This window comes from Excalfactoria chinensis, chromosome 3 (genome assembly GCF_039878825.1).
Source record: "Excalfactoria chinensis isolate bCotChi1 chromosome 3, bCotChi1.hap2, whole genome shotgun sequence".
NCBI lineage: Eukaryota > Metazoa > Chordata > Aves > Galliformes > Phasianidae > Excalfactoria > Excalfactoria chinensis.
The window spans coordinates 31,293,477-31,306,094 of NC_092827.1; the positions used below are offsets into that span (position 1 = coordinate 31,293,477).

A 12,618-nucleotide genomic window follows, 5' to 3' on the forward strand; every position below is an offset into this window, starting at 1 on the left:
CGCTCTGCCGATGACTACAATGTTAATAATGGAGATGCTTTGGCTGCCTATTTTTAATACTCTGATATTCTCTCTTTGCAAGGGACATTGACTGCCTTTTGCCAAATGATTGCAGTGTGGTTATCCTGCCAAGGAAATGAAATCTCTGATAATTCACAGGACTATAGCTGCGTTGTTAGAATATTTTAATGCCACTGAATAATTTGTCAGCAAAGGCTCTGAAGGTTCAGTTCTCATTAGAAGATTCTCATTGCTGCACGCAGGGGTGACCAGTAAGGCTTTTACGTGGAGGAAAGTATTTCTAAACTTACTGTTCTTGTTCAGTAACAGCTTGATAATTTACACAAGTTACGTTGTGACTTGTAATGGATTAAACAGTAATCGTATGTATTTCTTCATTTTCCACTGTACCATAGAATCATAGAATCACAAGGTTGGAAAGGGCCTACAAGATCATCCAGTCCAACCATCCTCCCTTTACCATACCTACAGAAAACCACTAAACCATATCTCCTAGCTCCCATCAGTCTGCTGAAGTTCTCATTGACGTGTATGACAAATCTCTGAACTCAAGGTACAACCACTCAGTTTGACATCCAAAGACGCGTACAGCCATAGCGTAGGACGCATCAAGTGCAATAACAATTGGAAAGCAACCAACACAAATAAACCCTCAGATTAATTTTTATTTTGTTTTGTGTATCATTACGGCTTCTTAATCTGAGTTTCTAATCAAACGTTGCGATTTAGAAAACTTGTTCTGAATCTTACAAAATTATCTACTCTTCGGCTCTCTAGGCAGAAACGTTCTGAATATTCCAGTGCTTTTCCACTGCTGCTGATTTGCTTATTCTTCGTGAAGTATTTACAGTTTCACTTTCATCGCTTCTTCAGGCCAGGTGTATGAGTCAGCCACAAAGCTGTTATAATCAGTGCTGTACATCTGCGAACGGATGAAGGCTTCAAGGTCCTTGGGCTGAGGGTAGGTGGTGGCAGTGTTATTCCTGTAGGCTTCTTCTGCAATCTAGAAAGTTGCATTAAAATCCCAATTAGTGCTTCATTTGAATACATTTAACAGAAACTTAAAGTAGGAATTAAGTCAAAATCAAGATGCCATCTTCTCTGGTGATGCCAGAGTTATGCTGGATCTGAGCTAACATGCATCGAAAAAGATGAAGAATATGGTGATGCATGCATTTATTTGTCTGATTCGTGCTGCTTTTGAACTCACAGGATTACATTCTGAGCAGGTTACCCTGGTTTACCACCTTCTATAAAGACAAGTGTGATTTATTCCGAGTCTCCATGCCCCTTGCATATGAGGGAAGTTCATTATTTGCCAGTTTGATAAAACATTTCTCAAAGGTGAATGCAAAACAAGGTGCACAGGTTTAATTTCTGTATGACTGGGAAAAGCCTGTGTGCTTTTTCACTGAGAAATCAACGAGATCAGAATCAATAGCATCCTGCGTTGCATCAATTTGCTGTAGCAAAATAATGAAGTTTGGAAGGGACTGGAGCTCACTCAATGCATCAAAGCATGTTGTCACATCTGAAGAACACCAACTTGAGATATATACATCCTTTGACTAGATGCTCCTCTGTGATATAAAGGAAGGTTTACACGCTAGTTTAAAGCAGCAGTAATCTTTGTTAAGATCTGCTTCAGCTGCACCTGGCAAACAGACAAAAGCTCTTACTTCAAATGAAGGGAAGGCAAAGTCTTCTTCCTGCTTTCCTTAACCATCACTTTAAAACATAAATGTTTTAGCTTGGTGAGAAGCCAGTACTCCAAGGGGAAGAGCTATGGAATGTTGGCTTCCCTTTTAGAATTCATCTGGAGCCCCAACCAGAGCTGACTGTGTGTATTCATGTAAGAGTTTCCCTTCAGGTCTGCATGCACGATAATGAGAGCTGAATGAGGTCTGAATTTACACTCTGCATTTGGTATTTCAAAAATGCTCAGAGTATTTATTCCCTGGAAAGGACAGAGGCCATCACTCAGCCTCTGGTGCTGGACAAGCCAGAGTAGGTACTGGTAGGAATAACAGCAGAGATCAGGCAGACAGACTTGTTCAATAACATTTTCCTTTTTCAACACACATTCAAGTTATCTCATCAGAGACAACAGAGGAGTTTCCATCACTGTGTTTTTGCCACGTAGGCAGTTTGATGTAGCCTGATGAATCTTGGTTGTTTTGACATTTACAGGACAAAGTGATCATTTGCTTAAGAAAGTGGCAAGAAGGATTTTATTATTATTGGTTTAAATGTAGACTAAGTGAAGCTATGGGAAATGTTTGATGCATGAAGACTCCTTGTTATTGTTTCAAAAGGATATTCAATAACTGGAATGTATTTGTTTACATCAGTAAATAAACATTCTGGGGTTCCAACTCCTTCCTCCTTGGATAGGGGTTAAATTTGGGGTAACATTTATGAATTGAAATGAAATAAATTTACTACTAGACCGATATTGCTGTAAATCAACTCGTGTGAAGATGTGTCAGCTGATGAAATCGAATGCTCAGTTAGATAGCATGGGAAGAAAAGAAGCCAGGGAAGACTGAAATGACTTACCTTCACAGCAATCTTCAGTGACACCTGCTGAATTGTGACTAAAGGAGGGTATAGACGGCCTTCCTGTAAGTTCTCCTCTGAAACTTGCTGAGCTATTACCTAGAAATAAGGCAGACATGTTTAAATGCAGACATGGCTGTGGCTTCATTAAACACTGACTTACACAAATAAATGGTCCTGCTTTGGCAAGTCACACAGGTACTGCTTAGTTTACCTAGTAGTGTTTTTAATGATCTGCCTGATCATTAGGTGTAGCTACATAAGAGCTTAGAAATGTAAGGATTTATGCCCTTTTCTCACTCTGATTATGGAGTAGAAATGAAATAAATATTTATTAATATCAAATCTGATACTGCTTTGTTAATTCTTTATGTAAGGGGAAATCTTTGACGTAAAAGCATTGAAAGGCTGTCTAATGAACAGAACAGGGGGCACTGAACAGGATCTTTAGTGAGACCATGGCATATAAGCTAGCAAATGGTTCACTAAGACACATGAAATTATTTTGAATCTCTGTTTGATTTACTTGTCATTTCCACCAGACTGATTAGGGGAAACAATGACACAGAATCATAGGATCATAGAATCACCAAGGTTGGAAAAGACCTAAAAGATCATCCAGTCCAACCATTCACCTATTACCAATAGCTCCCACTAAACCATGTCCCTCAGCACAACATCCAGTCATTCCTTAAACACCCCCAGGGTCGGTGACTCCACCACCTCCCTGGGCAGTGCATTCCAGTGCCTGACCACCCTTTCTGAGAAGTAACACTTCCTAATTCCAGCCTGAATCTCCCCTGCCGTAGCTTGAAACCATTCTCTCTAGTTCCTAGAAGTTCTGATTCACATCCAAGTATCTCCTCTACAGCCTGGATATTCTTGCTTGGACCATCCACCAAGACTGGAACTGTTTTGCAGTCATCTCCAGCAATGAATGGGTCAGGAAAGCATGGCAAGCTGAAGAAAACTTGACCATTTCCTCATTGGCCCCATGAAAAACCTATTACCATGCAGTGTGAGGGCATCTCAGCAGAGTGAAGAGAGACTGCACACATTGTCTTTTTTCATAAACTTCCTCTATTACTACTACAGATAACTTTTAAGAAGCAAAGGATCTTGAAGATGCCTTTGGGTCTAATGATATTCCTAAAAATATCATTAGACTTGAGCGCTAAAATGTTGTGCTCGAGGATCTGAAATAAATAGATTGTCCAGCCTTGGGTTTGCTGAGCCTGAGAATCATCTGGGGTCAGTTCAATAACCTGGCTTCTATTCTGGAATCTCTTTGGTAGACCTGATGGGTTCAGTTCTTTAGCTGTCCACCTTTGTATCTTCTAGGGAGCTGACAGTCAGGAACAAATCTAAATAACTTCTGAGTAAACTAAGCACAAAACTCATATATTAGACATGGTCTGGCTTCACGTAGTTAAAAACTAAGAGCTGTCTTCTCTAGCAGTCACCATTACAGTTCTCAAAACAGAATCTTTTTCAAATATTATGAAAATGTTGGATTATTTTAAGAAAGCAGATAAATTCATGTTTCTGTCTTGGGGACAGAAAGAATTCACCCCACTGTGGGCATTGCTTGCTCTTTGAACAGCTGGCAGAGCAAAACAGTAACAAGAAAAGGAGTCTTTTTATGAAAAGCACAAGTTCATGCTTTTTAAATCTGTTACATTTCATAAGAAGCTTCAATTGCAGTTTAGCACATCAGGCTTGCCCTTGGAGTCTGTCCTTCTGATAACAAGGCCCAAGCAGAAAGCGAGAAAGGTGCCTCAGAAGGAGCTAGCAGCATACTTGTAACAGAGCACCAAGTAGCTCCTACAGCTAGGAGCTGTGTATGTGGGAAACAGGGCCTTGTGCACACTGCTTACATACTGCAGCAGAAAAGATACCTGGCTATCATCAGCTCCTCCTGATGACAGCAGCAGATTAAATGTTGGAATTAAAGGACTAACACGACAGTCACTGCAGGTTCAAAGAGATCCTGTTCTTCTTTTGTGATCTACCCGACACCCTGCTAGGTGCAGCAGCATTTTCCATATGGAGGTGAAACTGTAACAAGTGCAGCAAGAGGTTGCACACTCCAATTCAGTATAAGGAAGATTGTTTGTTTACCTTTTAATCTGATATTGACAAATAAAGCTGACATAACACCCCTCTAGGGGGAGCTACAATAACATAAGATCTAGTTTTTGCTTTCCGTTAACAGCAGCTGGGTTACCTAAAAATGGTGCAGGGCCCTTTGGTAAAACAACATATACATGTGCATGTGTAAGGAGGAGCTTACACACGAGAGTTTTGCTGTTCACAGTTCAGTGAGATTCTGCAGAAAAGATGAAATCTGAAATGATCAACAGCAAGTTGCTGTCAGTGAAACCCATCACTGAAAAGGTCAGGGACAGAGTACTTCTGTACTGGGACAGGGCTGAGAGAAAGCAAGCCATAAAACATGAAGGTGATGCTTAAAGTGGGAGAGTTAGCAAGCTTAGCCTGTACAGATGGCTGTTCCTTCCGATATTCTCCTATATAAGCAAAAGTATTAGAAACATTTTCGAAGTGAGTGACACATTCTTTGTGTGGCCTCTGAAAGAACAATCTTTGGGATCATTAGGTCAATGACAGTGGGAAAAATGAATCAACAATTGGAATTATTAAGAAAATGAGAGGCAACAAAGCAAATGTAATTATCATGGGTGTATAAATCTGGGATGCAAGATCACTGTGCATGTTTCTTTACCTACTTCAGGCAAGAATAGGGTAGAATCATGAATGGTATAAAGAATAACAAGGGCGATCAGAAGGTTAGGTTTTGTATAAGGAAATCAGACAGACTCCCAAAAGAAGAGAAAGGAAAACTGCAAGAGAATACAACAAAATATAAGACAACTGAAGGTGATTCTTTCTCACCACGCTGTAGGAAACCCAAATCATCAGACAGCAGGAAATCATGAAAGGAATTTCTTTTTCCACGGAACTCATAATTAAATTGTGCTACTAATTGCTAAAAGATGTTGGAATACTCAATTGTTTTAAAAGAGGTTGGTCTCGTTTGTGAGAGAAAGCCACGCAGGGATAAAACTTCCAACTCACACAGTCTGTACAGCAGGGATTGCTGAGAAGACATTTTTAGCAGAGGGATCACTCTGTCCTTTCCCTTTATTTGCCCTCTCTTCCTCAGCTTCTGCTCTCATTCCCTTCACAGAAAAGTACAGGGCTCTTTGGGTCTTAGGTCCAACCCAGTATTCCAGCTTTTCATTGTTCAAAGTTTAGTTAATTACAGTTTTTAACAGAAAAAAGTGTAAGGCAGCCAAGACTGGGCAAATGCTATAAAACAAATAGGAGTGCCCTGACTTTTATAGCACAAAAATTCTATAGCAAGAGGAGTAACTTGTACATCATACATGCCGGGAATATTCAGTTGGTTCATAATTCTCTTACCCTCCTGTTGTGTTAGGTAAGACATAGAATAGGTAATGTCCCTTGTCATCCAGAGAAATGGCCTACAGTTAAGAGATATTACACCTTTACAGCACCTTAGCTATATCAAACCTAAATCAAAGTCACATTGTGTTTTACTTGGCATGAAGAAAACAACACTGGAAGTGTTGTAGTTACAATAAGCTATTTGTGACTTTTATCAGATTTAATTGGAGAGGCAGCAAAGCACGAAGCAGCAGCAGCAGCAGGCATGCAGCCTGGGCTGCTGGGATTTTATGCTTTTTCAAGTGAGCTACCACTACAAACCGAGAAGGTTTCTTTACTTAAAACCATATTTTGCCTCCATAAAGTTTGCAGCATCTTGAACCCTTCCATTTTGAATGCAAAGTACTAACAAAGCTTCTGAAAAACACAGGGGACTATTCTGATTTCTTTCTTTCCACCAGAAAACATCTAGAGGGAAAAAAAAAGAAAAAAAAAGAAACAGGTAGAAAATGTACCTTTGCTTTGTACTGTAATGATAGGTAAGGACCTAAGCAGCCCTCCTGTCCTTAAGACCTGTGATAACTCTTTGGGCAAAGATCCTTTGATCTGCCAGGTCTGTCCTTGCTCAGTAAACTGTCTTGAACTCACTGAACCCCCAGTAATAAAGTGCCTCTCACACAGTGAGGAAAATCAAATGTGAATTCTCTCAGTTCCAGGTGTGTTGTAAATAGTTACTCATTGAACCTGGTGCCAGTGTAGACTCTCCATGCAGCAAAAAATAGTTTGACGTGTCAAGTGTTACCAAGGATTTTATTAGGGGGAAGGGTTCTCATGTAGGAAAATCTTCATCAGAGAGGAAGAGTCAGGAGAGAACATCTATTTCAAGATAGCATTTCCTCAATATTTTTGATACCATTTTATTTCCAGTTAAGTTTCTTGGTTCAAAATGAGTTTTTGGTGACTTAGCAGACTGCAACTTAAAACGCAGTTTGATCTACATATGTATCACCTTTCATTTGTCAGCATTCTATATGCAGGAGTCATTTCACCCAAAACAAAAGCAACATGTAGAATGAAATAAGACAACTGTTTAACACGGCAGTTTAGACGAGCAAGTGAAGATCACCGTGTCCAACTGAAATTACAGGGGAGGATTTAAAGGGAGGATATAATTATCCAAAGACTTATGAGATGGATCATTGCCCTCCTAGGATGGTTAAAGCTAGTGGAGACAGTCTGAGCCTTCTACTAATTTTAAATATGGAAATTGTGAATGTCTTTCTCATAGAGGGCTATGAAAACTGCTGGCAAACCTCTTAAAAGATTCTGTAGTGTGCACCTTCAAACAAAATATCAGAAACCCAGCAGTGGCAGCTTGAAACTGTCTGCCCTTGAAGAAAGCTTCATACCCCGTACCATCAGTGATAGAATCATGTTGCTTACAAATAGCCTCGGGGTGATAGTGAAGGGCCACTTTCTTCCCTTTAATCCATGAAGTGGACACAAGGAGCAAGAATACTGGAATGCAATATCGTTTAGAGTTGCATCAGGCATTCCCTTTTTTTGCTGTGTGCTGCAGCTTTTTCTTTTTTTGGTTGTTCCATAATTTCTAAATTGGTTGCTTTTAGGCTTAATCTGTGTAAGCCACTACTAATGTGTTCTCCAGCTTCCCATACAGCTTCTCTACGGATCAGGACACTGCATTTTCATGATCTTGTGTGGATGGCAAATGGGTACAATCTGCAGTGGGTAAAAATCACCATTGCACGGAATCAAGATCAATTATAGTTACCTTGGGAAATTGGGGCCAGCCATGTTTTTCTTTCCATACCATTAACAAAGGAAAAAAAAGCATCAGGCTTTGAATGAATGTAAATGGACAGAGCTCATTACATTGTGAGGCTCATTACATTGGTGCAGGTGCTGAGGAGGGAGGAACATCAGGGCAGTGCAAGAATGCCAGGACAAGGATAAAATCAGAGCAGAGTGGTAAGGATATTATCTGCCTATAGCAGATGTAAGAGCATTTGATTTGATTTGGTTATTTTGATTGATGAAGGGCCTCTGGCCAGATTCTTCTCTTATGTGTGCTGAAGAGACAGTCCTGTGCATTTGTAATGTGGAGACAATGGAGACAAAGGAGGACAGACCAGCAGATGGATAATAATGATGAACAAAGATGATAATATATTGCTTGTGGAAAGAGAAGAACCAGTGCAGAAAAGGATATGAAACAAAATGGGAAGAATAACAGCACCTCAAGCTGAGGTGCAAATAACCAGAAAGCAATGCAGCACATTCACCAGCTGTTGACAGGAGAGGTCCAGAAAATGATACCCACCACTCTACTCAATACTAACGAAAAGAAAAAGAAGATGAAAAAGAAGAAGAAATTAAATCATTTTTGCAAGCAAAACACCACAAAAGTTACCCAAAGCTACCAACATCAGAATACAAGTCTAAAATTAAACCTGTCTGCACACGTATGTAAACTGTACATAGGCACACATGACAGTGCAATGCCAAAGGGTCTCTCTCATTTCCACTTTAACAGAACATGAAGCTTCCATCAGATGTCCTTTGGACCAACTATCACCTTGTTAGAAAGAAACAGTGTATACATTGTAAATAAATTCTTAGGAAAAAAAAGTCATTATTTTCTCAAATTTAAAGATAATATTTAGTTGTTTCCGTATAATTTTTATTACTACCAATTTAGTATATTAAGAAATGTAAATAAGCATTAATACAGTACCTCAGCAGTTGTGAGGAACACGTCCTCTCCAATATGTTTCAGTCCACACGAAATCACACCGAGAGCAACTCCAGGGAACACGTAGGAATTGTTACCTTGCCCAGGATATAGAGTTTTTCCATTTGGAAGAGTGACGGGATCAAAAGGACTTCCACTGGCAAAAATACCACGTCCCTACATTGTAAAGTGGAAACCAAAGGAATAATGTTATTTGAGAATATGCTGTTCACATAGAGTCATATACCCTTTTAAATATTGACCCCTGTGGAAGCCAGGTTTAATCTAATTAATCTTTTTTCTGGGAGATTGTTAATTTGGCTGAGAAATATTCAACAGCATAGAAATTACTTGTGATTGTCTGTGGCTATCATGTGTCCCAAGCACCAAACACTGATTGGTACCAGCAGGCAGCATGGAAAAGCCAGCCTGTTTGGGGTTATCAGAGAGCATAGCTGTGTGGATGATACAAGCTTTTCCATGTCACTTGTCCTGAGGATGAAAAGATCAGCTAACTCATTTTACATTTCAGAGCACATGGGACCGAACCCGAGTGTGGTGTTCTGCAAGCACCTTCCTTGCTGACCAGGAGGGAGGCTGCATGGGGCCTGCTCTGGCACTGCCATCAGAGAGAGGCAGAAGCACATGGGGTGGCCAGATATAGACACAAGGCTGATGTTGCTAAAAGCTTAGCACTAGGCAACTGGAGTACAAGGCTTGGTATCAATCAGTTTCAGAGTACTGAGGGAAGCAGTGATATATCAGAGGCTCTGCACCAAAGGTTCTGAGCTCCTGCCCAGCCGAGGGAAAAGCACCCTAGTATTTAAGTAGTAAACTGAGGCGGGAAGAGAAGCTGGCCTTTATTTATGCTAGCACTACTGAGGTGATAAATGTCACGTTAAAAACTTCAGAGGCACTCTGTATCAGAAATATCCATGCCTATTTTGGAGAATTGAAAGTGTGCATTTTAAAATATACCATATTTGCTATTCAGCTCTTCAGAAGATAATTCTGTTTAGTTTGGTGTCATGCAATGTTTTCCTGGCCTGCTTACTGTATGTTTTGGTGAGAGATCAAATGCTGCAGTAAATCCCTTTTTCTGCCTGCCAGATGCTGTTACCCATTATAGCCAGCCCTCCATGCAGTCCGTTTCCCTGATTCTTGCAGTGCACTGTAATTGTGTACGTTTCAGTGGGCAATGGCCATGCTAAATTTGTCTTTTAAACACCGAAGCTGTCATTCAAACTGTTCTGTATTCAGAAAGAAATCCAAACATAAACCGCTATAAAATACATACAGTCAGCTACTTATACATGGCAAATTCCAGACTGAATGACAGGATTATGTGTGCATTAGCACTTGCATATGACAATAATAAATTATTTTCTCCTATATTTCCGTAACAGAAATCCTTGTAAGACAAGTCAATTGCTCCAAGTGGAGTAGTTGCTAATAAACTTATATCTGAATTATTTTCTTCCTTTACTGATGTATTTTCTTACTGCAGAGTGTGTTTGTAATGTCTCAAATGAAACACATACTGTTGTTAACAGCAGTAAACAAATGGTACTGTACAAAAACAGGCATAAGACTTCAATAACTGACAGTTACTGATCCTTCAGTCACACCAAATATGCTTTTACTTTTTCTTTAATGGGAGTGTAAGCTTTTATTGTCTTCAATGACACTGTCTTGATACAATGTGGAAAAAAAGGGTCACTTGATTCAATTAGAATCTTAGCAACAGGTAGAAACATTATCAGTACCTGTTATTACACCCTCTGCCTTTTCCCCATTTCCAATTTGAGGTTTGCTTTAAACAACATAGACTGGGCAGATATTAATCTTTGGTTACCTCTGTATATTTGTAGCATTGCTCAGCAGTGCACTCTGCTTTGCTGGTAGGATTGCTGAGAGCAAAAATAATAGGATTTTTGTTGAAAGCAGCCATATCCTGAAGAATTTCTTTAGTAAAAGCACCACCAATTGCAGCGACTCCTGAGGAAGAAAAACGCATATACGACAAGAAGAAAAGGTAATTAGTTCTAGGTAAGTAACACTTGCCACACTTGGAAGATCAGTGCTTCTTTTACTGCATACCTTCATTTCTAAAATGTAGCTCAACCTTTTTCTTAACACATGTGGTTAAAAGAACAAAGCTTTGTATACAAGATTTTGCCACAGTGAAACTTAAGTGTTATCTCCAACGTAAGAGAGGGTCTATACGTCTCTGAGCCTTTTGGTGGACTTCTCACTTCACTGAGTAGACAGGTGTATCTCTTTCTGTTAAGTCTCATGACTACTCCAAGTGTATCAGACTTCAATTTTTTGTGTGACAAGAAGAGGATGAACTGCAGCCTCTGTTTCCTACAGCTGCTCATGCTGTCATCTCCAGCCTCAGCTGTCAGATAATTGCAGTTATGAGTCTGAGGCTTCCCTGACAGCAATAATCTTTTAAAATACAACACTTTCCATCCTACCAGAGATTGAAAGTAATGGTTTTCTTTCCCCAGTCCTGTCCACACTTATAAATGCTTTCCAGAAGGACCAAGTGCCAGCCTTGCAGTATGAAAGCATCTAATTTAAGTTGGATTCTGCTGCAGTGTAGACGTGTAGCTGCTGTATGGTAACTTGGATCTCAGATCCTCAAAAATGAGGGGTGGGGGAGAAGAAAATCATGTTTTTGGGATATGAAGAAAACCTGTATTTCTGCCTAACCTACAAGAGCTGGGAATCCAAGGGTCAGGTTTCTGATCGCCATGCTTTCCATGGGAAACCATTCATCTAACAGTCTTTGGAGTGAACTTTTATTTCTCCATATTCTCAGGAAAACCTCTCACATAGGCTGTAGAGAAGGTGGCCTCTTTCTTGCTCAGAGCTCTGACACCTGGCTCTGCTTTCCACACAGCATTCTGAGTTTCCAAAGCAGGAAAAAAATGCTCGAATGAGGGAGTAGGAAAGGATCCAAAATGCAGGCCAGGAGATGGAATTCTGCAGCTTGGGTCTCCTCATTCAGAACTGTAACTTCTCATAACTCATGCCTAAAGGTGCATCCCAACACTGTCAATTCTAAAGGTCAGTTTGGTGCCTGCACCAAACATACAAACCAAAGCCAAATTTCTTTACCTCCTTTATGATTGCTGTCAAAAAGCAGATTTTACTGCATAAGGGCAATGTGTTCTAGGCACAGTCAAAACGTAGCATAATTCTCACTGTGGCATTTCAGATTTTCTAGCATCTCATAAATGATGTTACTAGGCAGATAATTGTTCAAGTTTTACATATTAAGTAACAATTCAAGAGTATTTGCTGTTCCTTCTTGAAAGTGTCACTGAAATACCACAACCAATATGCAGTCAGTTGAATAATTCTACTCTGAGATCAAAACCCCACAACTGATACAAAAGCAAAAGCCTTTGTAAAACCTGTGTTTTGGTCTTTACAAAGGACTGATGGTTAAGGACCTAAATGCAAAGGAAAAGAATAAAGAATATTCAGATGCAACTGGCTCATAATTGCGCAGCTTTGCGTTTGTTTAACTCTGTTTTCTCAGCCTAAGTTTGAGGTCATTTGTATTACATTGTCCTCATTAGATCAGAAGTAATTTAGGAAGGTGATACGATTCTCTATTAGATGTTTAAAACAACTTGGATTATTTTTCTCTTAAAACTGATGGTTTGGAGTGAGAGCAGCATTACATGCTTGGATAAGTGATATTTGTTCAGTTGCTTAATAGAGCCCATTATGTTCCTGGTGTATTTTAAAAAACCACAAAGGTAAACTCTGTTCAGAGGAACTTGATCTTGTCTTCAGACAAAGCCACATCTCTGTGTGGGTTTTTTTTTTTTTTTTCCAAA

At 39.7% G+C, this 12,618-nt stretch overlaps 1 protein-coding gene across 2 annotated transcripts in view; it reads right to left on the reverse strand.

The window, feature by feature from the left end:
* Positions 1–865: 865 nt before the first annotated feature.
* Positions 866–12,618, reverse strand: part of ME1 (malic enzyme 1) — a 153,485-nt gene continuing 141,732 nt past the window's right edge. For both annotated transcript variants that reach the window (XM_072330846.1, XM_072330845.1), the window contains exons 12-15: positions 10,617–10,759; positions 8,765–8,938; positions 2,581–2,679; positions 866–1,024 (exon numbers count right to left, since the gene is read on the reverse strand). In XM_072330846.1, coding sequence (XP_072186947.1) covers positions 866–1,024; positions 2,581–2,679; positions 8,765–8,938; positions 10,617–10,759 — 575 coding nt within the window. The remainder of the gene's footprint in view (positions 1,025–2,580; positions 2,680–8,764; positions 8,939–10,616; positions 10,760–12,618) is intronic.